Here is a 26,189-nt window from a genome sequence, read left to right as displayed (position 1 = left end):
CTGAAATTGCATTGAGAATAGGCAGGTTCAGACAACATAAGGGACTTCATTTGCAGTCAACTTCATTGTTTGAAAGTAAATTTTGACAAAGGTTCTTTTCAAGTGTCACTTTTTCAAGTGCCATGAATTTCAAATTCAGAACTTTACTTCACAAACCTCTACTATAGTACAAAAACTACCAACATAATTATTGCCTACAATACATTTTTCAGGAAAGCTTTTAGTAGAATAAAAAAAAAATGATCAATTGTCATTTTGACATAAGTTGGTTTGACTTGATCGTTAGGGAGATTTTTCTTGACTAACTTTCCAGGCAACTTTCCAATAAAGTTTCTTTAATTTGAAGACAAATTTTTGGATACTAGAAACTTGCCTTACTTTCAAGTCCCTTATGTCGCCTGAACCTGCGCAATGTATTTGGTTTTGATGGCAACAAATTGCAATAGAGATCGCTCACTTTTAAAAATGAAAATTATAAATGAACCACGATGGGACTAAACCGGCTATCGAAGCTTTCTCTCCTGAGCATTGGAAGCGATTTACTCTGTGAATTGGATTTCAACGAAATGATGAACGTTTTTTTGTCGAAAAAAGCTCAAAAGGTTCCGTTCGTTAACCCTAAAATTTAATATCAGATAATTCTTTTTTCCGTTTATATTTATATGTGTTTCTTCAATACTTAAGGAATCTACTTGATTTATTGTGAATAAATTATTTATTGAAAAATTGAAGTGAAAAAAATTGGTTTACTTTATTTTGAAAATAATTTGGGGCGAGGCGGCCTCCGCTCCTTTATTGCCCCGAGGCCTCTGGACCTCTAAATGCGGCACTGGTGCTGCCCTACCTTATTTAATCTACCAATGCATTCCCAAACCAGATTTGAGCTTGTTGAGTTTTAAATAGGAGCTTACTTTAAATGCGGCTTGCCCTTCTGGCATGAATATTTTGGGATTTCATATAGCGTTGACTTCCATCGGTACCGATACTTTGGTTCTAAGCCCACAGACTCCTGATACACCAGTACCTTCGGAAATTCACGACCCATCAGTCTAACACTTTATCTTGTTTGGTTTAACGGTGCAGTTTATATTTTCATCTTCCCACTTTTTTTAAAAGTTATATTTGTTTTCCCAACCAAAATGGTCTTTGAAAACTACCTTCCGGAGAGAAATTTTTAACCTTTTTAGGAAAAAATTCACAAACCCAATACAATTTTTACAACGCATGCTTATAACTAAAATTATAACAGTTATTTATTTAATACTTTTACATTTTACATAACTTACATCTATTTTAAACTTTGCAAAGCCTTTTCGAAGTAACTCGATAAATGCGGATAGACAGGATCATATTGTGTTGTATTCTTTCTTCTTGTAATATCCCGATATCTTTGCAATGCTCCAGATATAAGTTCCAGTCTTTAAAAAAGAAAAATAATTTAAGAAAATGAAAACAAAATATTTTTGCTTATTTTTGTATGTACATACTTTTCCCGTTCCGAAGTGTGCCCTTCTAACCATTGAATGAGTCTTTCGTTAGACCAATTTGCTGCAGTATGTGGACTTTGCAGTTCCATTCCACCATGGCCGAATAGAAGAAATAATATAACATACGACGGTACTGGCGATTCCTTTTCAATTGAGTGTTCGATTAGTTCTTCAGGTTTTTGTAAAATCAACGACGACATTGCCCGAAGTAACCTTTAAAATATACAATTTTTAGAAATTAAAATAATTAAAACAGCATGTTCAAAATATTCATAGAAATTATATACCTAAAAGGTTTTCCAAGTTCTGCAAGATTTGGAGCAATTGTTTTCAATGCACTTTCAAGAAAAATACAATCATTTTTCAAACGATTCCTTCCTGCCAGTGATAAGGGACGTAATATTACAAGATTATTGACGAATAAATCGATGCATCTTATAGCCAATTGTTCCCCACTGTTAATAACAATAAATTATGCTATGATACTGTACTAATAACTTTTAAATACAAATTACCATTTGCATGTGGTTACTTTGTCATCGAATGGCACAGCATGATTATTCCAAGCGCGGTAGATGAACTCTTGTAATTCTTTCATATACATTGAAGGGCCAGTGGTAGAAATTTTTTCCGAGTTCAATCCAGGCTCACGATGCATGCTCAAAAGAATTATACCAATTGTTGATATCATTGAATCTATGAACAAACAAAAAAAAAACATAAACAAAATATTAAAGAATCTAGAAAGCAATGGTTATTGCTTTTTTGAGCAACTGACATATCCTCAAAGAGTAATTCTTGCCATGAAAAGAGCTTTGTCAAATTAGCCGTTCGGATTCGGCATAAAATTTGGCATGACTCGCACACAGGAATGCTTGAGAGTTAAGATTTACAAGGCCCTAGTTTTTAAAGGACTGTTGCGCCACCTAACTTATTAAAACATTTATTAGAAAGCCAAAGGAAAGTTCTGGTTATCAATAAATTCTAGAATATATCGTCCTTTCTATTAAAACTCCCTTAGTCCATTTTTTTGTGTTTGAAATATTTGCATTTAAAATTTTAAATCAATATGCAAATTAATAGATTTTGGGAGTTTTTATTTAAAAATGGTGGGTCGTAGATCTTGGGAGTTTTGAGAAAATATAAATGTTGTCATTTGCATGAACTTGGTATATTTATTTCATTTTTGCGGAAGTTTCCAAAGAACGAAGACGACAAATATTTTATTCAAAAGCTTGAAAATTGCAATAGCTGACAGACAGAATGTGTTCCACATTCGCGTAGTACGACCAAAGAACTAATCTTTGTACTTAACAGTTTTTCCAACGAGTTAAACGAATCAAAAAAAAAAATTGTAACCCAGAAGCTTTAGTAATTTATTGGAATCATATTTAAGCCTTTAGGATCAGAGAAGCTGAAAAAGTTAGAATCCTGCTTCTTACTAACTTAAGGTGGGGCTACAGTCCGGGGCGGACCTGGGCCTCAACAAACATGCGTCTCCAGCCAGCTCGGTCCCTAGCTAGCTGTCAACAGTTTCGCATGCCAAGTTGGTTGAGGTCTTCACCCACCTAAGTGCGCCACCTGAGTCGCGGTCTTTCTGTACTGCGCCGTCCCTCGGGATTGGATTCGAAGACAATAATTCTGTTAACTAGGTCAGTGTCGTCGTTATATCTTCTCCTTCATTCTCCATCTATGCGTACGGGACCAAAAATGACCCGAAGAATTTTTCTCTCGAAGCATCCTAGGACGCTCTCATCTTTTTTTGACAGGGTCAAGGCCTCAGCGCCATAAATGAGAACCGGAATAATGAGTGTCTTATAGATGGTGATTTTAGATGCTCGAGAGAGGACTTTACTTCTCAATTGCCTTCTAAGTCCAAAGAAGCAGCGATTTACAAGAGTTATTCTTAGTTTGATTTCAGTGCTGGTGTCGTTTTCTGTGTTTTTAGCGGTGTCTAGGTAAACAAAGTCCTTAACTACCTCAAAGTTATAGCTGTCCATGGTGACGTTTTGCCCAAGACGTACTTGTTCAATGTCCTTTTTTGATGACAGCATATACTTGGTCTTGCCTTCATTGACCACTAAACTGATGTTCTTCGCTGCCTTCGCAATGCACAAAAACGCTATACTGTGTTGTGGCCACCGATAGGCTAGAGTTGTCCTAGGTTAGTCACTATTCCTGCAAGAAAAATTCAAAAATATTAGGAAAAATTACAGAGAATACCTACAATGCTGACCAGGGATATAGACTGGGTAAGACCCAGATCGATAGTCCTGGTCAGAATAGCAGGAGGAATTACTTACCTAGTGACTCTGGTTTGCATCCAGTCCAATTAGTTAATTTATTTTTAGTTTTGTGTTTTTGCTAATATTTGTTTTTTATGTTTATTTATTTACCGGCGCGGCGCACGCAACTTCTATTTCGTAAATCGAATCAATCTGACATGACAATTAGGGACGAAATAGGCATATGTCATAAAAAAGAGACAGAAGTAAAGAATAGGGATAAAGAAGATGGTATGAAAGGAGGACGAAGGAATTGCAGAAGCGACAGATATATGTTTATTGGTATGAAAGGAACAACCATAACCACAATATTAAATATTTAATGAAAAGTTTATGCGAATTGAGAAAGGAGGGGAAAATAAGAAAGGATTAGATAGGAGTGAAATTAAGCTTTAAGGCAAGGGTCCAGACGATGCTGAAAGAGTAGTTTTGTGAACATTGCGGGAAATAATAAACTATGCGGTAATTGAAGATCGTAACCGCTAAAGGAACTTGACTAGAAGTCATTTGTAGTTCAGAGTGGGTGACGAAAGCATCTAGGTATTTAAATTTAAAAGTGGCATAAAACAAAAGAAGTGAAAAAAAAAACGTAAAAAAAAGGAAATAGGTTCGTTGTCCGTATAACGCGTTAAGAATTTAAATTAAATTTATTTTTCTTAAAGGTTTTTTTGTATAAGTTTTTTTAACGATTAATATATGTTCAGTGAAGAAAGAAAGAAGATAAATCCATAAAGAGGAAAAAAATTTAAAATAATAGCTGAGGGTGAGTGATACTTTTAGTTATATTATAATAGGAACAAATAAAAAAATCATAAATACATATTGTAGTGAGATTGAGTTTTGGCGGCCGGCGCGGTGGTTGGCGTAGGAGTGAGCGACGGTCCTAGAGAAAGAAAATTTCATTCCCAAGGTGATGTGGAGGTTGTGCTGAACATAAGATTGATCCGTCGATAGACCCGGATCACCAAGTAACTTTACTAGCCAAAACCAATCTCACCCCTATATTTATATAAGTGTTAACTACATATACATATATATATATATCTCTTTGTGCATTCTCGTTAACATTTACGCCAATCCGGCGGGATAGGAGAAAAGGATTCGGTTCCTGGCGAATCGATTCTAGGATTTGCTTATATATATATAGATATATACGTATACCTAGCTGTACAACAAATAACAAAGGAAAAATTAGTAACGTGACATTGAAACAACAAATATTCAAATTTATAACGACTTTATTTTGTAACTCCTTGTATCGGTATATGTGTCTAGAGTGCGTCGTTATTTTTTGTTAGTGTCGAGTAAGCATTACGGGTAGAGTTCGTCGGGGCGGCGTAGGTTCCCCATACCCCTCCCTGTCAAAGTAGAGGCAACATTTTGCATCCCTTTAGCTACCTATAGAGAGCTCTTGGTAGGTAGGATAAAAGAGGAATTGGTACAGCCGCTTCATAAAAGGAAGACGGCGTAGATTTCCGGGGAGAACAAGGGAACTTAAGTCTCCTCCACACGGAGAAAGTCCCTGTTTTTTTTTTGTTTGTTTTTGGATTAGGTACACTAGGTACATATATACTTCTGAGGAGAAATTTTGTGTTTTCCTTTGATTTTTTTTATTTAAGTTATTTCAAATTTTCAATTTTTTTTAAATTTACAATTTTTCTAATTTTCAAATTTCGAAATTATTCTTTATATTTTTTTTTATATTCCATTTATGTTAGTTACGAGTCTATTTAAATAAAATGTAAGTCACGTTACAGTGTAGTCGATTTGTTGTGTTATTTTTTTGATTTTATCAACTTTTGGTGTTCAGTACTTAAATATTATGGAGTGCTGATTACAATTTTCAGAGGAGGTGTGGTAGGGCTGGATAATGCTCTTCAGTGAACAGGGTTCTACAACGTAAACTTCAGCTTCAAAGACTAGTAAGGGGAGTTCGAAAGTAAAGGCCAGTCGAACTCCAGGTTGGGTGGGTACGGCCATGCTGCAACAACAGCCGCAGCGTTCTCGAGGTGTGTCAGGTCCGGCGTGAATGTCGTGTTATCCGGTGATAGTGTGTCAGGTCCGGCGTGAATGTCGTGTTATCCGGTGATAGTGTGTCAGGTCGAGCGTGAATGTAGTGCTGTTTGGTGATGGTGTGTCGGTCGTAGTGTGTCGATAGTTCTGTGTCTGGTGGCGGTGTGTAGGTTGTCTTGTGTTTGGTGTTCTTTACTTGTAGTGCTAGCTTGGAAGTCGTGTTTTGGTTGTAGTGTGTAAGTCGGTATATGTTTTTGTTTCTTTAGAGTTATGTGGTATTGTAATCGTCTTGTTTTGGGATCGTTTAAGTTTTTGTGTAATGGCATGAAATTTTAGTTTTGGAAAGAGGTGAGGTCCATCTACGAGGGTAAGATCCCCCCCTCATCCGGCGAGCTTAGCCGAGCATCGCGAGCATGCCATCGCCTTCGTAGTGGACATTCTATCCCAACTCCCGTACCCCTTATCCCATCCTAGTTCTGGCCTGGCTGGTCATTGAATCCTCCGCGCTCCTATCCTATCCTAAATCCCTTCCTTATCAAACCTACCTATTGCCTCTCATTTCAAATGGCGCCCAACGTATTTGCAACGTGTTTGCAACCAAAGTGGTTTTGTGTATGAATGTGATAGTATGTTTTTTTTTTAATCTTTTCAGTGGTTTTGGGGCCCAGATCTTGGTCGGAGCATAAGACATAAACGAGATAGCTCGTAAGAAAACTCGCTTATTTGCGATGCAAAGACTAAGAGATGGGAACGGAAACCATAAATAAAGATCATGCAAAATTCTGTGAACCGTATCCGCCTGTTTTCGAAACCGTTTTCAATTGCAGCGTATGTCGTATGCAAGATAGCTTTAAGAATGCTTGCATACTTGCGACGAAGCGTTGAAGATCGGTTCGAGAGGACAGTCGGAACGAGTAAGGAATAAATATTTTTGCTAAACGTTTAAGGGAGTCCAGTATGTCTTCTTTCGGAAGGTTTTTACGTACCGAATGAATCGCGACTGGAGTTCCAGAATCAATTTGAAGACGGTGATTTTGGTAAGGTTCTAGTCGAATCGTAAGTCTTGGATGGGATAGCTTTATAGAATGCCCACCCAATTGCGACGAGGAGGTAAGAACCCCAAAAAGCAAAAATAAAAACAGGCTTTTTATAATTAAAGAATGTTGTGTGTGTGTTCATGGTAGTGATTGAGCGGTGTGAATGAGTGTAAGTTGTATGTTGGACATATCTCGGGAACATAAAGTGAGATTAGCAAGTGAAGCGAAGTTCGTTAGTGTCCCATGTACGAAGAAAAAGAGAAGTAACTGAAGAATCCGCCTGAAACACCTCCGAAGTGTTTTATGAATAATTTTGTTTGAAAAATTTTGGGTATTATCAATCTGTCGAAGTCTTTCGTTCAGTCTTAATAGTGTTTAACGTTCGCGGTGTCAGAAGTGATAAATGTTTTTTTTGTTAGCTTTTCTATTACAAGTGGTTTAAGTATTAAGGTTTTACAAATTTTCCTTCAGTTTAAAATCGATACATACATACATACATACATATATTTAGTTTTTTTTATTTCAATTTTATTTACTTTTTTAGCATTAAGTTTTTATTCTTTGATCAGTTGAGGTATATAGTAGTTAAGAACGATATTTTACATTTTTTTTATTACGATAGGTTTAATTTATTAATGTTTACAAATCTGTCTATCAGTTTAAAATCTGTACCAGCATAAACATATATATTATTTGTTTCTTTTCGTTTTTTTTAATTTCAATTTTTATTTCGGTTTTTAGAAATTAAGTTTTTTTAAATTAATCAGTTTCGTTTTAACTAGCAATTAAGAATTTGGTTTAGGTAGAATAGTTAAATACAACAAAAAAAAATAAAATACAGTCAAAAAAAATATATATAAAACAAATTAAAAGAAAAATCCAAAACAAAAAAAAAAGACATAGGTATAGTTTTTTTTTCTTAGATATAGGTATCGGTAGTTTAAAAAGATAAATATAAATAATAGTAAGTTAAGTACCACATTTAGTTGATAGATATTTGTAGTGTTACTTAGATTAGTTAGGCTTAGTGTATTAGAATAGGGTTGTAGATTTTAAAGGATTTACATAAATAATTTTTTTTACATTTTTTTTGAATAATTTAGCTTAGAATTAGATTTTATAGAATAGTTATAACAAATTCATTTTTTTTTGTACACAATTATAGTTTTAGGTTTTATTTTTTTTTGTTTATAGATTATAGGAATAATTGTATCTTAGGTTAGGGTTTTGTTGTATAGCGTCTAGTGTATAGTTGTATAGTTTTTGTTTTTGTTGTGCAAGACCTATGAAAAGACAAGAGGAAGAAGAATTAGAAAAGAAAATAATCAAGGTACAAAACTTATTGCCAGATCAAAGACTTACCCGCTCCTTACGTGAAAAGATTTTACAAGTTCCGTCCGAGATGTCTCGAGTTCAGCACTCTCCTAAGGACAAGTCTGGTCCAAGGTTGGGAAACTCTCCGAATGAAGAAGTACCTGCAACTAAACCTATTGGGGTAGGACCTATTGACAATATCGCTAGAAATAATGACCATCATCCCCAGGAAATACAAGGTCGGTCAAAGGGTTTATTACTAACCGAAGGTGCAAACCCAATTGAGGGAGGTTTAGTAGGTTTAGATTCGGGGGATGGGAGAAGTGTGATCGATACATTATCGGCACCTTCGTATAGTAATTTAACTCCACCTGGAGGAATATCGCCGGAGCCGTCAAATTGGGTCAACGGTATGGCAAGGTCATCCGATAGCGGGGGTCAATCGAACAATCATGCCGCGGGGGCTCAAGTAGCCATTAATTCTGGAATCACTGAAGAAGTTAGGTCGGCGATTAGCCAGGCCGTAGGTGACGCGTGTGCGTCCTACAACAATACGCTTAGTAGGCAACTAACCGAATCGCTAAGAAATGAAATAAGAAAACAGTTTTTAGATCTTTTGAAAGAAACAAACCCAACTCAACCTGGTCCACCAACTGGGGGAGGAAGAGTTCAGAATTTGATAGGGGATTCTGGTGGGCAAACGCATCAGTCGAACGATCAGCTTAATAATTTCAGGGCCGATCAGTATCCGAGACTGTCGTATACTACAAGGGATCGGAGTGTGAACCAAGGTCCTGTTAGTGCGTCTGAGGCAAACGGCATGTCCCATCCAAACCCATACCAGGAACCAAATGGGTTCACTCCGAGATACCCTCAGCCTCTCTACTTCAACCCTCCTCCGGTATATCCACCACCGGTGATGAAAACGCCCATCCGGTTGGACAAGTGGAAGCTACAGTTTGACGGGAAGTCCGCTGACCCTAGAGTAGAAGAGTTTGTATTCAGAGTCGAGATGCTACAAGATAAGTATAGGTGTGCATGGGCTGAGATTCTAAGAGACTTTCATCTCTTACTCTCGGGGGCTGCGAGTGAATGGTACTGGTGGTATCTTCGCTCAAATGGACAGCCAGATTGGCCGATGCTACGGGATGCCTTAATACGTCAGTTCGAGAGTTCCAAATCGGATATCGAGATAACTGGTGAAATAAGGGATCGTAAGCAAGGCAACTGGGAGTCAAGCGACGACTATTTTGCGGCGATAACTCGTTTACGGTCTCAATTAAAAGTCCAGATCCCCGAGAATCAGCTGGTAAGAATGATTAAGAGAAACCTGAACGAACGATTGGAACCGTTAGTGTATCCTCAAACCATTTTCTCAATGGACCAACTGAGGATGGCTTGTAAGGAGGCGGAGTACGCTTTTCCGAAAAAGGACCGAGAAGGTCAAAAACCGAATAGAGCTCCACATCGGTTCGTAGCAAATGAGTTAGATGTTGTTGCGGATCCAGAAGTGGTTTCATCAGTAGGTGAGCACGTAGATGCTTTTCAGCGTTCGGGAGCTCGACCGAAAACTTCAGTAGGCCAAGGTGAAGGCAGGGCCGGAGAGTGTTGGAACTGTCGGATCCAAGGTCACTCTTTCGTGGACTGTCCTTCCAACAAAAGAAACATATTTTGTTACAGGTGTGGGCTTGATGGTGTCATCACTCCCAAATGTCCTCGGTGTAATCCGGAAAACCGCCATCGGAACGCGACAACTCCGGGGGAGTCGCGTTCGACTCAGACACCCCAGACAAACCTTTAGAGAATGACTATTCAAAATCCAATATTGATGAGACAAGAATTACAATTTTAGCTAGAGAAAAAAAGAAAGATGTTGAATTAGAGAAGAAACCAGGAAACAAAAGAGAAATAAAACCATTACACGTTAGGTTAAAAGAATATTATGAGGCGAGAGATAAAATTTTTCAAGGAAGAGTTAGCGAAATATCCAGCAGAATTAAGAAAGCGAGATCGAGATATGAATTAAGAAAACAAACTCGGCATAAAATCGCGTCAACGGTCATTGATACCCAAACTGACCCTAGGCCTTACGCGAAGGTAAAAATATGTGACCGAGAGATAACCGGACTCTTGGACAGCGGGGCCAGTATAAGTATCTTAGGAAAAAATTGTCTTAAGTTTATAGAAGATTTAAAAATACGACAACAACCGTACAGTTCGGGCGTTAAAACAGCTGACGGTCAAAGTCAGAAAATAATAGGGAAAATAAATGTGTTAATCCAGTACAGGAATGTAGAACAAAATGTCACCTTATACCTAGTTCCCAATCTAGACCAAGAATTGTATTTAGGAGTGGACTTTTGGAAGGCGTTCCAGATCGCTCCGAACATTTTAAGTTCTGTTTCGGTTCTAGAACAGGACGCTGATTTGATGAATGCTCATGAACTTTCATTGGAACAGCGATCGGTATTGGAAACGGTAAAGCAAAAATTTTTAGATTACGATCGGCACGGTCTCGGGAAGACGACGCTCATGGAGCACGTTATTGATACCGGGGACGCGGTACCGATTAAGCAGAGGCACTATCCTGTTTCTCCAGTGGTCCAAGCCGTGTTGTACCAGGAGATCGACAGGATGCTTAAGATTGGAGTTATTGAAGAGAGTGAAAGTCCATGGTGTTCACCAGTTGTTCTTATAAAGAAACCAGGTCCAAATGGTACCGTAAAATACCGGTTTTGCCTGGATTCCCGTAAGGTCAACTCGGTGAGCAAAAAGGACGCCAATCCTCTTCCCAGTATCGAAGGTCTGATCAGTCGTCTTCCAGATACTTACTACATCAGTAGTGTAGATCTGAAAGAAGCATTCTGGCAGATACCACTGGAGAAAGATAGCAGAGAGAAAACAGCGTTTGCGGTACCGGGAAGACCTCTGTACCAGTTTACGGTGATGCCTTTCGGGTTGTGTAATGCTGCCCAAAGGTTGTGCAGACTAATGGATAAAGTTATCCCAAGCCGACTTAGAGATCGCGTATTTGTTTACTTAGATGATCTGTTAATTATCGCGCCAGACTTTGAAACACATGTTGCACTGTTAGGAGAAGTAGCCGATTGTCTCAGAAAGGCTAATCTCACTATCAATGTCAAGAAGTCCAAGTTTTGTTTTAAAGAACTGAAGTACTTGGGTTTCATTGTTGGTGGTGGAAAATTAAAAACAGATCCGGCAAAAATAGAGGCTGTAGTTGACTTTCCTATACCGAAAAATGCTAGGCAGGTGAGAAGGTTACTTGGGTTGGCCGGATGGTATAGGCGTTTTATAAGAGACTTTTCAAACTTAACAGCTCCCTTGACGGATACTCTCAAGAAAAAGAACGCGAAGTTTGTCATGACAGATGAAGCTAAAGTCGCGTTCGAAAATTTGAAAAGAGCTCTTACGACAGCTCCGGTGCTGACACACCCAGATTTCTCGAAACGATTTTATGTTCAATGTGATGCTTCCGATTCCGGAATCGGGGCCGTTCTTTTTCAGAAGGGAGAGGCTGATGAAGAAAGTCCTATTTCTTATTTTTCCCAAAAACTTAACTCATGCCAGCGAAACTATAGTGTGACCGAGAAGGAATGTATGGCCGCGGTGATGGCAGTGAAAAAGTTCAGACCTTATGTTGAAGGTATGGATTTCACCATCATAACTGATCACTCTAGCTTAAAATGGTTAATGACCATGAAAGATCTCAGTGGTAGATTGGCTAGATGGTCTCTTGAGTTGCAATCATATACCTTCGACATAGAGCACCGAAAAGGATCGCTGAATGTCGTGCCAGACACTCTTTCTCGAGCACACTTGGATAGCTTGGACATGGGCGAAATAATTCCCTGGATAGATTTAGAATCCGACGAATTTAAATCAGAGGAGTACAAAAACCTCATAGATACCGTACGAGAGCATGAAAAAGAATTACCCGACGTTAAGATAGTAGATTCATTTGTATACAAACGAACCTTCCCTATTAATAGCGAAAATCTATTAGTAGAGAACTCTTGGCGGTTATGGGTACCGGCAACCTTAACCGAAAATTTGATTGCTAATGCCCATAACCCACCGAAAGCCGCCCATGGTGGAATGGCGAAAACATTGTACCGTGTACGACAGTATTTTTACTGGCCTAACATGACAGTACAAATTCGACAGTTTGTAAGTAATTGTGAAACGTGTAAAAAGTCTAAGTCTTCAAGTCAAGTCCAACGTCCACCTATTGAGAATGGTTATGTCACCGACCGTCCGTTTCAGAAGTTATATGTTGATTTTATTGGTCCATACCCTAGGTCAAAAGCAGGAAATGTGTATGTTTTTGTTGTACTAGATCATATGTCTAAATTTGTATTCCTAAAGCCGCTTCGTTCAGCAACGTCAAGTAACATAATAACTTACTTGCGAAACGACATATTTAATGCATATGGCGTTCCACAAATTTTACATTCCGATAATGGAAAACAGTTTGTGTCAAAGGAATTTCAAAGTTTTTTGGAAAAATATGGAATACGTCATTTCAAAACAGCAAACTACTCGCCACAATCTAACGCTTCCGAGAGAGTCAACCGTACGTTATTAGCCGCCATACGTTCCTATCTGAAAGAAGATCAGCGCGATTGGGATAGCCACTTGAGCGACATCTCATGTGCCTTAAGGAGTTCAGTGCATTCAGCCATCGGTGTCTCACCATACTTTGCTCTTTTTGGAACAAATATGATGACACACGCGAGCGGATATGCACTGGCACAAAAGTTAAACGTCCTTGAGGATGGCGAGTTGGCGACCTTACCGCGGCAAGAGCGATTGCACTTAATACGTGCTAAGCTGAAAGAAAATATAACAATAGCTAACGAGAAGGGGAGGAAAACGTACAACACCAGGTCTCGAAATGTCCGATACTTGCCTGGTCAAGAGGTTTACAAACGAAACTTCATACTAAGTGACTCCTCGAAACTTTTATCGTCTAAACTTTGTCCTAAATATGTTAAATGTCGAATTGTCAAACCCGTAGGAAAAAGCATGTACGAGCTGGAGAACCTAGTTGGGAAAAAGATTGGAATCTTTCATGCGAAAGATCTCAAACAATAGATAACTGTTGAGTTTGTTTTTGAAGAACACATAAACATAGAATGTAAGAGGCAAATTATAGACTATTGAAACGAAACAATCAAATGAGTCTCATGACCAATATTTATAAACCTGTGATATGATAGACGAAACGAACAACTGTGATATAGAATATAGGACAAGAAATGACAAACCATCTGTGATCGAAAGTAGGTACAAAGCATGAAAAAAAAAAAAAAAGATTGTATTTAATGCCGTCGTAGTTCGTTAAGCTCCTTAACAACCTGGACAAACATCTGTGATATTTTTCATTTCGAGTAAACGAAAACAAAAAAACATCTCGACTGACTCAACAACTGTGATAACCTAGATATAAGTAATTCCAATCTGTGATATTTTAATTATAGCTTAAGTTAGTACATAAACAATTTAAGCAATAACCAAACTTAGCAATATTAACTTGTACAATCCAGAGATTGACGTAAGTCATTGGAATCTTTATTCTAGGATACGAATGTTGTTGATTTAGTAGGAAATACAACCAGGACATCGACAAGAAACAATCGCTTTAATGTGGACTAAATGACTACCTATAACAACACAGAAACTATATACATATGTATATACATTTTTTTTTGAAATTGTGCCCAACTAAATCTACTCTTACAATAAAACAACAACTGATTTTATAGATATTTTAGGATGTACATATTATACCTACTACTTCTTTTTAAAGAAATCAAACATCCCGTATCCGAATAGTAGGTAGATACACCAACAAAAAAAAAACTAACGAGTAAATTATAAATTCATGCATATATCAATAACAAAATGAAGATGGACTTACTCGGTACCAAGAATTTTGACTTATGTTTGAATCTTTTCTAAAATTTAGTTGTAGCCTTGTTTTGCCCGGCTGAATGGTCGAGGGTTCTTCCCCACCTGATACCAGCTTGAAAGAATCATATTTCTTCCGCCCGGCTCAAACAGTGTGGGTTCTTCCCCACTCAAAACCAACAAGGAGGAAATGCATTTGCTCCGCCCGGCTTAAGCAGATGCCCTTCACCACATGCAATGGCACTCGTATTAGAGATTGCCATAGGTCCTTCACAAATAAATCAATACGACCAGCCGTCGGCCTTCACCGTCATCCTTGTGAAAATATCGGCACTTCTGATGCCGGAGTTTTGTTGTGGCCACCGATAGGCTAGAGTTGTCCTAGGTTAGTCACTATTCCTGCAAGAAAAATTCAAAAATATTAGGAAAAATTACAGAGAATACCTACAATGCTGACCAGGGATATAGACTGGGTAAGACCCAGATCGATAGTCCTGGTCAGAATAGCAGGAGGAATTACTTACCTAGTGACTCTGGTTTGCATCCAGTCCAATTAGTTAATTTATTTTTAGTTTTGTGTTTTTGCTAATATTTGTTTTTTATGTTTATTTATTTACCGGCGCGGCGCACGCAACTTCTATTTCGTAAATCGAATCAATCTGACATGACAATTAGGGACGAAATAGGCATATGTCATAAAAAAGAGACAGAAGTAAAGAATAGGGATAAAGAAGATGGTATGAAAGGAGGACGAAGGAATTGCAGAAGCGACAGATATATGTTTATTGGTATGAAAGGAACAACCATAACCACAATATTAAATATTTAATGAAAAGTTTATGCGAATTGAGAAAGGAGGGGAAAATAAGAAAGGATTAGATAGGAGTGAAATTAAGCTTTAAGGCAAGGGTCCAGACGATGCTGAAAGAGTAGTTTTGTGAACATTGCGGGAAATAATAAACTATGCGGTAATTGAAGATCGTAACCGCTAAAGGAACTTGACTAGAAGTCATTTGTAGTTCAGAGTGGGTGACGAAAGCATCTAGGTATTTAAATTTAAAAGTGGCATAAAACAAAAGAAGTGAAAAAAAAAACGTAAAAAAAAGGAAATAGGTTCGTTGTCCGTATAACGCGTTAAGAATTTAAATTAAATTTATTTTTCTTAAAGGTTTTTTTGTATAAGTTTTTTTAACGATTAATATATGTTCAGTGAAGAAAGAAAGAAGATAAATCCATAAAGAGGAAAAAAATTTAAAATAATAGCTGAGGGTGAGTGATACTTTTAGTTATATTATAATAGGAACAAATAAAAAAATCATAAATACATATTGTAGTGAGATTGAGTTTTGGCGGCCGGCGCGGTGGTTGGCGTAGGAGTGAGCGACGGTCCTAGAGAAAGAAAATTTCATTCCCAAGGTGATGTGGAGGTTGTGCTGAACATAAGATTGATCCGTCGATAGACCCGGATCACCAAGTAACTTTACTAGCCAAAACCAATCTCACCCCTATATTTATATAAGTGTTAACTACATATACATATATATATATATCTCTTTGTGCATTCTCGTTAACATTTACGCCAATCCGGCGGGATAGGAGAAAAGGATTCGGTTCCTGGCGAATCGATTCTAGGATTTGCTTATATATATATAGATATATACGTATACCTAGCTGTACAACAAATAACAAAGGAAAAATTAGTAACGTGACATTGAAACAACAAATATTCAAATTTATAACGACTTTATTTTGTAACTCCTTGTATCGGTATATGTGTCTAGAGTGCGTCGTTATTTTTTGTTAGTGTCGAGTAAGCATTACGGGTAGAGTTCGTCGGGGCGGCGTAGGTTCCCCATACCCCTCCCTGTCAAAGTAGAGGCAACATTTTGCATCCCTTTAGCTACCTATAGAGAGCTCTTGGTAGGTAGGATAAAAGAGGAATTGGTACAGCCGCTTCATAAAAGGAAGACGGCGTAGATTTCCGGGGAGAACAAGGGAACTTAAGTCTCCTCCACACGGAGAAAGTCCCTGTTTTTTTTTTGTTTGTTTTTGGATTAGGTACACTAGGTACATATATACTTCTGAGGAGAAATTTTGTGTTTTCCTTTGATTTTTTTTATTTAAGTTATTTCAAATTTTCAATTTTTTTTAAATTTACAATTTTTCTAATTTTCAAATTTCGAAATTATTCTTTATATTTTTTTTTATATTCCATTTATGTTAGTTACGAGTCTATTTAAATAAAATGTAAGTCACGTTACAGTGTAGTCGATTTGTTGTGTTATTTTTTTGATTTTATCAACTTTTGGTGTTCAGTACTTAAATATTATGGAGTGCTGATTACAATTTTCAGAGGAGGTGTGGTAGGGCTGGATAATGCTCTTCAGTGAACAGGGTTCTACAACGTAAACTTCAGCTTCAAAGACTAGTAAGGGGAGTTCGAAAGTAAAGGCCAGTCGAACTCCAGGTTGGGTGGGTACGGCCATGCTGCAACAACAGCCGCAGCGTTCTCGAGGTGTGTCAGGTCCGGCGTGAATGTCGTGTTATCCGGTGATAGTGTGTCAGGTCCGGCGTGAATGTCGTGTTATCCGGTGATAGTGTGTCAGGTCGAGCGTGAATGTAGTGCTGTTTGGTGATGGTGTGTCGGTCGTAGTGTGTCGATAGTTCTGTGTCTGGTGGCGGTGTGTAGGTTGTCTTGTGTTTGGTGTTCTTTACTTGTAGTGCTAGCTTGGAAGTCGTGTTTTGGTTGTAGTGTGTAAGTCGGTATATGTTTTTGTTTCTTTAGAGTTATGTGGTATTGTAATCGTCTTGTTTTGGGATCGTTTAAGTTTTTGTGTAATGGCATGAAATTTTAGTTTTGGAAAGAGGTGAGGTCCATCTACGAGGGTAAGATCCCCCCCTCATCCGGCGAGCTTAGCCGAGCATCGCGAGCATGCCATCGCCTTCGTAGTGGACATTCTATCCCAACTCCCGTACCCCTTATCCCATCCTAGTTCTGGCCTGGCTGGTCATTGAATCCTCCGCGCTCCTATCCTATCCTAAATCCCTTCCTTATCAAACCTACCTATTGCCTCTCATTTCAACTGACATCAAGCTTTGATCTTCCAATTATGTCAATATTATATGCGTATCCGAGTAATTGGATAGACCTTTGGAAGATTGTGCCTCTAGTGTTGACGGTTGAGTTTTGCACAATTCTTTCCAGAACGATGTTGAAGAAGTCGCATGACAGTGCATCGCCTTGTCTAAAACCTTTCTTTCATTCAAATACATCGGTGAGATCTTTTCCGACCTTGATAGAACAGCGTGCATTCTCCATCGTCATTCTGCACAAACGGATAAGTTTGACAGGGATGCCAAAACTAGACATTGCTCTGTAGAGCTCTTCCCTGTGGATGCTGTCATACGCGGATTTAAAATCGATAAGGAGATGATGGCTATCGATTTGAAGCTCCTGGGTTTTTTCCAAGATCTGCGGTAGTGTGAATATTTGGTCGATAGTGGACTTTCCTGGTCTAAAGCCACACTGACCTATCAGGTCAGGACCTGAGGACCTATCAGGTTGTTGACGAACGGCTTCAGACGTTCACATAACAACGGCAGACAGAATCTTATATGCAATGATAAGGAGATTGATGCCTCTGTAGTTGGCGCAATTTGGAGGGTCTCTTTTCTTATGTATCGGGCACACTATGCTGAGATTCCACTTATCGGGCATGCTTTCTTCCGACCATATTTTGCAGATGAGTTGGTGCATGCTCTCTACCAAGTCATCGCTTGTTGCTTTAAATAGTTCGGCAGCGATGCCGTCAGCTGCAGCAGCTTTGTTTGTATTCAGTTTAAAAGCTATCTTCACTTCGTCAAGGTCGGGTAGGCGGAATTGTTGATCTGCGTCGCCGAGGTTGTGTGGTTCTGTCTCCCTTACAGCGCAATTCGGTTCGTCATCGCCGTTATATAATTTGGAGAAGTGGTCTTTCCATATTCCCAGCATCTACTGCGATTCTTCTACGATGTTCCTCTGATAGTCCTTACAGGCTTCTGTTCGTGGCTGGTACCCTTGGGAGGTTTTTTTTTACCTTTTGGTAAAATTTACGAACCTCACTCCTGTTTTGACATCCCTCTATTTACTCGATCGCTCTCTTTTTTTCCATCTAAGAAGCCGGTGTTCCTCTCTCCTCTTCTGCTCGTAGAGCTCTCGAGCAGCTCTAGTTTTTTTGTGCAGCGCCGTTTTGTATGCCTCTTGTTTCGCTGCGTGCGCTTGCCGGCATTTGTCGTCAAACCAGGGCTTTCGCTGTTGTGCCCGTGTGAAACCTAGCACTTCAAAAGCGGCATCTCTGATGGCTGCAAGGCAATGTTGCCACTGGTTTTCAATGCTTAATGCAGGCAGCATAGGACTCCTTAAGAGGTTATTACGAGACTCGATCGGAAAAGGAAATGGCAGTCTCTTGCGATTCTAGACATCTAACGTCGCATCTTCTCACTGTACTTCCTTGTTCCTAGTCCTTCGGGATATCTGTAGACGTACCTTGGCTACAACGAGGTAGTGGTCCGAGTCAATGTTGGCCCCTCGAAAAGTGCGGATCGCAATGTGGTCAACCTGGTTGACGGTTGATTGATCAGGAGATTTCCATGTCCCCTTGTGGATATTGAGATGTGATGCAGCGAAATCGATCAGCCTGAATCCGTTGTTGGAGGTGGTGTCGTGCAGGTTATATCTTCCGATCATGCCACCAAAGATGTCTTCTCTTCCTAGCTTGGCGTTAAAATCTCCTAAGATAATTTTCATGTCATAGCTAGGGCACCGCTCATAAGTCTTGTCCAAGAGCTCGAAGAATATGTCTTTGGTGTCTTCATCTTTCTCCTCTGTTGGGGCATGCGCGCATATTAGGCTTATGTTGGCGAATTTAGCCTTGATGTGGATTGTCGTAATGCTGTTGAAACTCAAGACTTTTTGCCTGAGTCTAGTTCCAACAACAAATCCACGTTCAAAAAGACGCTGTCTCTGTTCTCGGTAGCAGTCGCCGTAGTATACATAGCAGTTTCTGAGTTTTCGTTTGCCCGGTCCATCCCATCGCACTGAATCTTGTTGGTGCTTCACAACTAAGGTATTTTTTTACGTGGCCAGGAAGTCATCCCGACCGACGGCACAATCCAAAACCTGGATGGCCAGATCCTTAGTATAACTCCAAGAATGGGGAGCTGGATGAACCGCTCCTTATAGGACTGGACTCCAAAAATATCGTCGAAGCCCTATAAGGTGTCCACTAAGTAGTTCAACCTTTCTGGAACTGTAGACGCCACCGTTGATTCTATCTCGAGAATTCGTCCGCTGCCGTCTGGATAAGGAGAGGTGCCTTAGTGGAAACACCTCTCCCCCCCTCTGTCGTTTGCTGCCCCCAACAACTTTCCACTGGGGTTGGAACCCAATCTCCAGTTGAGGTACTAGGCACCCGATGTTCACCGCGGGAATTTGAGAGTAGAAGTTGATAGACAGAGATGGGTTTTGAGAAAAAACCTGTGGACGCTTGTGTCCTCTTGAATGCACATGTCTACCATTGTACTCTGGCATACCGAATGACTTTGATGACTCCAATACACGTGATATGATTTCCATAATTTTTAAAGCTCGCTGCGGGCTCCTTCATATTAATGGAAGAGCATTCCAAGAAGATACAGACGGAATATGTACATTATTTAATATGGATGAATCGGAAAATACCATGCACCATTGGAACCTGCCCAGTATTCAAAACGTACATAAGAAAATTTCCTGGCAGCGGTATCCTCTCTCATTCTCAACATTCTTAATGGCTACTGCTATTTAAACTTATGTATATTACTTTTTAAAAGCGTCAATTAAATATCGCAATTTATAAATGAATTTTCATAACATATGTATGTAACTTAATCTTATTACTAAGCTTATAAATTTTTTAAATTTCGTTTTTAACCTGACAGGCAACTTAAAGTTATTGTTGAAACTAATTTTAAACCAGCAATACTCATTTTTTGTGAAATCTTTTTGAAAATAAAATTATATATTTATCTATCTATCATGAATCTCGTATCAAATAATAACAGGAGTGGATGAAGAACCAAAAGCCGTGAGTCTAAAAATCGAATTAGAACTAGAAAAAGGCGGAACCGAAAAAAAGTCGCTAACTGTATCCCAATGTTGTAAAATAAGTCAATAAATAAGGCTCAAAAAATAAACATCGTAATTAATAACTTTTTTTTGTATAACAAATCATCTTAATTGATTCCAAGTTATGTTAATATGCAACCAAGTCGATAAAATAACTTACCCATCAATTGTTGCAAAATCGCTTGAACTAAATGTTCACCTTGCTGCAAACTTTTCAATACAATCTCTGCAGTTTCGGATTTGCAGAAATTCTCACCTAAGTTCCAAATCATTCTCTTAACCGAATCCGAATGGTAGAACAAAATATTAGCCAAATTTATATTTTGTGTTTGTGGAATATTTGGAATGTCTTTAAAGAGAAAGTGAAAAGAGAAGATGACAAAAAAAAAAAAAACAACATAAAAATAGGAAACATACCAACAACTTGTTTCGAATCGGTTCCCAATTTTATTTGAGCTTCCATTTTTGACCAAAAATCTTTGCTGCAAGAATTGAATACATTGGCAACTTTATTTGCCAAATTAGTATCAACCATGGCGGCGCTCAATTCTGTCGAAGCAACACGAATAAAAGTGTCGACTGTTTCGTTTGAAGGAAGATCAACGCCTGTGAGGCAAGCTTTCATATTAGCAGCACACTTTGTAAGATATCCTACTTCCAACGGCTCAAATATTCCATCATCGAAAACAAAAGCTGATCCAAGTCTCATTTGGAGGCCACGAGCTGACGATAGTAATTTTGAAAGGCCTTCCTGCAGAGCTTGCGAAATGTGCGCTGAGCATTCTTTGAACGACCTACGAAACAGATCCTCGAGAGATTTCCAGAACTTTTTCTCTATGCTGATCTCAGAGTCCGAGACTCTGGAGAGTTGATTCACCTCTTCGAGAGACTTTTTAAGCAGGATTATTTGTTCACAGTATTCATATAGTTCATCGTAGATCAGCCAATGCAAAGATTTCCAAAGTTTGGCGCGGAAATTTTGGGTTGTCGTCAAGAGCGGTGCCTTGCCAGGACCACGACTTGATGCTGAACTGCCACCTCCTCCGCCCGGTGATCTATTGTTCGGAGCTAGTTTATCGATCTGAGCGGCACCAGAATTGAACGCCGATATATCCGTCCCAGAGAAACATTCCTTAAGCGATTGATCGATTTCGGCTATGAAAGTCGTAACCAAATTATCCAGAGACACATCGAGGGTTTGAAAATTGATGAAAATCTGAAAACATTCTCAGATAATCAGAATAAAAATTCACTTGCTGTCGTAGATGGTAGTTTACTTTTATTGTGTTGGTAACTTGAAGTTCGTTACGTTCTTTTAGACCATTTACCAATTGCATCTGTGCGAGGTTTTTAATCTTCTGCCGACTGCCAATAACGTATGCGCGTTCTTCTTGGATGAAATCGATTTTATTTAGGTCGGAATCTTCAATCAGAGGCTCTGAAATAATTAAGGCAAAATGAGTTACTATCGCGCTTTAGTCAATGAATCCAGAATTCAACTTACCTAATTCAAAGTGGATGCTAGCTTGCTTCAAGACATCTTTTGTGTCCTTAAGTTTTTGTGTAAGATTGAGTAGGTTGCCACAAGAACGCAGTACATGTGATACTTCGTGTAGATTACCAAGCACTCTGGTTTGGTTCTCAATCAACGAATATTGCGAATCCAATTGATTTTTAAGACGATGGGCGGTAGCTTGGATACGCTCCACATCGCCCGACACTGTATTCAAAGCAACATCCAAACGACCAGCATGTGTGGCTTGAGACAGTAGGGCGCCGTGTTGTTCGCGAACTTGGGATTTCAATTCGAAGGAAATAGTTTCCAGCCCTTTGGATAGTTCGTGAATTTGTGTTGAAATAGTCATGTTGGCTATTGGTGATTTGTCGGCTTTTTCATCAAGGAAAACTTTATAGAAATCTAAAAACGGGGAGAGAAGCACATAAATAAGGTAGTTGGATGAATACATTTGAGGAAAATATTAATGTTACCATTTTCTTTGATTTCTTGGTAAATATTTTTGTTTGTCATAATTGTGAAGTTAAGAGTTGTTTTATATTTTTATTGAATTTTTAAAATGTAATGAATTAAAAATAAAGGCGATGTTATGATGTCTGAAAATAGACAACGTAAACACAAGTTGACAGATGACAGATGAGCTGAAATAAAACTGAAAATACAGGGTTGTAAGAAATTTTAATTTGGAATTTTGTGGTAGAAGAACGTTATCAAATATAAAGCTACATTAACACTGGGACTTTCGAATCATTCGCAAAAATACTTATTATACCAAGAACGGATTCTCGGTTGCCATTTTGGTTTCAAATTGAAGGACTAAGAAAAAGATTTGGCTGTAAAATGACAACAGATTCACCCTCTAATTGGTTGTTGCTTTGCAAAGTGCCGCTAGCCCTACTGCATCGATTTATTGATGGATTTCACATCTAATTATCGACAGAATTTCAAAATTACAAATACAACAATGTTAACAAAGATGTTTTCTTAAGTGAAACGTATAAGAGATTCCCAACTTATTAGTTTAAGTATTTTTATAACGGAGGACTTCCACTGTTCTCCATTTTAAAGTCCACACAAAAAATGTCAAAAAATATTAAAATGCCATTGCTTGGCTAGAAATAGTAAACCCAAAATGTAGAGATTCTCATAAATGCTATTTATTGGAAGCCTTAATGCATGTTTGTTAAACAAAAGAAAACAGCAAACTGCAGAAGATGTATATTTCTGCATTAAACGAAATTCGAGAAATTCAGAAGTCAAGGTTATATTCTTTTGCATTTAATTTTTTTTTTAATTTTGTAAGCGGTCTTGGTCAAAGAATTAAACAATATTTTATTTCAGTCTATATTTTTTCTTTATTTAATTTTAATAAAATTCACAAATTCCGTGAAGCGGCGTTGTGGTTCGTTTCGATGCTCAAAATCAACTGAACTTATTTGAAAATCAAAATAGAGAAGAACACAGAGATCATATGTAGCAGATCTACTTCATTAATTTATTTGTATGTATCTGATAAGATGTGTTGAATTGATTCATTGTTCCTGTCATTCGCTGCATTTATGTGCATCAGCGGCAATAAAGAAAATTGAACTTCAAATTGAGACATACTTACAAGATGTTTATTTTTATTTTGCTCACAGCTCTAAACGACAAACTGAATTTTGTGAATTTCAAGAAGCATTTAACCTTCAAATACATACAATTTTACGTCTAAGTAAGACTAGGTGGTGAATTTTGTGTTTTTTCATTATCTGCTACATATTTTACAAATCTACTTCGTTTTTTTGGGTAAAATGTTTCACTTTTCTTGCTTAGCATTCTCATCCCTGAGAACATATTTATTTTTAGTTTTTAGACACCTGCCCTCTTCTTTATATTAAGGTATTAACACAATAGATCTTTGTGGTGAGGCCACATTACAATATATTTTTAACAATCATTTGGGTCCTACCACAATTTCTACATTAAGCTTTATAAATTATAATACATTTTTTTTAAATGGAAGTCCCATTTTTTGTCGTATTGTTTCGTATAATTGCTTTTCTCTTTTAATTACTATTATTTGGGGACAGACTCCACCAAAGTTGTTGCTGTGGATAAAATATCTTTTCTAGAGGATAAAATAGGCAAGTGTATGCGAAATTTGTCCAGCATTGGTAATGTAAAAAGAAAATTTAAAACAAAAAAATACACGTGTTTTCTTTGTATATACATTTGAATAGTACTATCATGGAACACAAAATTTTGTTACGGAAGGCGGACCATGGGGGCGCTGCAGGTACAAAAATTAAGTGTGGAATCTAAGAGCGACTGGAAGTATACAAATATTGAAATAAATACATAAATAAAATAAGTTACTCAAATGTAAACAAAAATTAGTGAGAATTGGTTCTAAAATACAGTTTACAAGCAGATTGCAGTGCATAAATAAAAGTGTGAACAAAAATATTATTAATTAAAGATAAAAAGTTATTTAAAGTAATTGGAAGTGATTTGAAGAAGCTGGGATGCGACCCAAACTGATAACATCCCGTCTGTCGAATTTGTCTTGCTTAAAAGATTTGTAGGTTTTCGTGTTTTGTTAAAAAAGCTATCAGTTAAATTATTTTAAAAAATTAAAAAATTACCAACAATATTTTGCATATGATGAAGAGTTTGATTTCAAAATCTATTTTAGTTAGTGATATTTTTATTCGAAGACCAATAGCAGCATTTCTTAAAATAATTTATTTCTAATATAAACAAATTCAAATTGGATGAATGGAATTAATTTGAAACCAATGTTTTCTATTATTCACGAGATATAGTCTTACCAATTTTGCGTACTTTGTAGATTTATTTTTTTATGAAAAAATTGACTGTTAGATTCTTATAACAAAATTACTGAATGTTAAAAACAATATTTTTATAAAATAAAATTAATTTGATGCCCATATCTTAAATTTTTGAAAAGATATTTGAGTTTAAAATGAATTATTACGAATTTTTATTAATTTTGATTAGGTGTTTATTTTTTGTTAAAAAACTGTCAATTCGATTTTTCTCAAAAATTTTTCACAAGCATTTTAATGTTCACTTGAACTAAAATGACACTATGTATAAACATGTAAATTGAAATGAAATGTTATCGTTTATACAGCATTTTTAAAATGGTTTTGTATGTCTGTCAGGTTATTTAAGTAATCACGTTACAAAAAATGCCATTCTTATTTCAGGGAATTTAATTTAGGAATTAAGATCAACAAACCTTAACATTGAAGAAATGCATTTCAAATTTTATATTAAAATTAACTTAATTTTTAAATCTAACTAAATCTTTGTCAATTTTAATGTTCACCTCAATTATTATTATTCTAATTAATTAATCTAAAAATTTAAACATTAAAACAAATATTTTGCATATCATTAAATATTTGGATTTCAAAAACTATTTTTTAGACACAATTTTAGTCAAAAAACTATTTTTACAAATTTTAGTACTATTGTTTGTAGATTTAAATTTTTTATAAAAGAACTGACTGTTGGATTTTTATAAAAATTAGCTTAATGTCGAAAACAATATTTTTTGTGAGATAAAATTATTTTGAAGCAATTTTTTTTAGTTTTTGAAAAGATATTTGAGTTGAAAGTGAATTTTTACCAAGTTTTAGTTTTGTTTTTTATTTTTTGTACAAACATTGTCAATTCAATTTTTCTCATAATTTTACCAGATGTCAAAAACGTTATTTTTCGTTGCATACATTCATTTTTTGTTCGTAAAATATTCGAGGGGCAAATATTTTTTTCAGTTTTCAGTTTTTATCCCAAAAATGTACTGGTTCGGTATCACGTTACAAGGTATAATATAAAATTTTACTCAAGTCGCTAGCGTCATTGGTTCATTTTTTTAATTGCTGTAAAAAAAGCATCCACTTAATTTGTTTGAGAGTCCTTTCTGCATGATTCTTCATAATTATCTATATAACAAAATTTATTTGAAGTCGATATCTCCATTAGTTCTTGAGCTATGACGAAAAAAAGTTCCAGTACTAACGGAAGTACGGACACATGGACGTACGTACACTCACACGCACAGACATCTCTCTAAAAATCTTTTATTTCGACTGTAGGGACCTTGAAATGTAACCGTTTCGACAAATCGGACCCATTACAATAACTTCCTATGGGAAGTTAATTACATTTGAATTTTCTCAAGAAATATTTGAAGTTAATGTACCTTGTGTAAGTCATTCTTTTAAGTTATTTATCCCTAAAAGAAAACTAAACAAAAAATATTCCCACTATTATTAGCATGGTATAAATATATCTGTCTCATTTGAAAATGATTCGAAAAAAGTAGGTATAACCTTAATTTTTCTAATATATTCTATTTTTTTGTATTAAATAAAAACTTACAGAGCTTGAACGTATAAAAACAATATTTCAAGAAACTTTGTTAAGGGAAGTAGAAAATTTAATCAA

At 37.0% G+C, this 26,189-nt stretch overlaps 1 protein-coding gene across 1 annotated transcript; it reads right to left on the bottom strand.

Annotated features, from left to right (window-relative positions):
* Nucleotides 1-1,228: 1,228 nt before the first annotated feature.
* LOC129938979 (conserved oligomeric Golgi complex subunit 5) lies at nucleotides 1,229-22,349 on the bottom strand. The gene is made up of 9 exons (XM_056046822.1): nucleotides 22,202-22,349; nucleotides 21,717-22,130; nucleotides 21,490-21,650; nucleotides 20,630-21,428; nucleotides 20,373-20,561; nucleotides 2,003-2,183; nucleotides 1,775-1,942; nucleotides 1,488-1,700; nucleotides 1,229-1,418 (listed from the first exon to the last, which is right to left on the bottom strand). Exons 1-9 carry the CDS (start codon nucleotides 22,239-22,241, stop codon nucleotides 1,289-1,291), a joined length of 2,295 nt encoding a protein of 764 aa, XP_055902797.1. The 5' UTR covers nucleotides 22,242-22,349; the 3' UTR covers nucleotides 1,229-1,288.
* Nucleotides 22,350-26,189: the final 3,840 nt, after the last annotated feature.

This window comes from Eupeodes corollae, chromosome 1 (assembly GCF_945859685.1).
Source record: "Eupeodes corollae chromosome 1, idEupCoro1.1, whole genome shotgun sequence".
In the NCBI taxonomy this organism is placed as follows: Eukaryota; Metazoa; Arthropoda; class Insecta; order Diptera; family Syrphidae; genus Eupeodes; species Eupeodes corollae.
The sequence above is the reverse complement of the archived record's forward strand: the minus strand, read 5'-3'. Positions and strand labels throughout refer to the sequence as shown.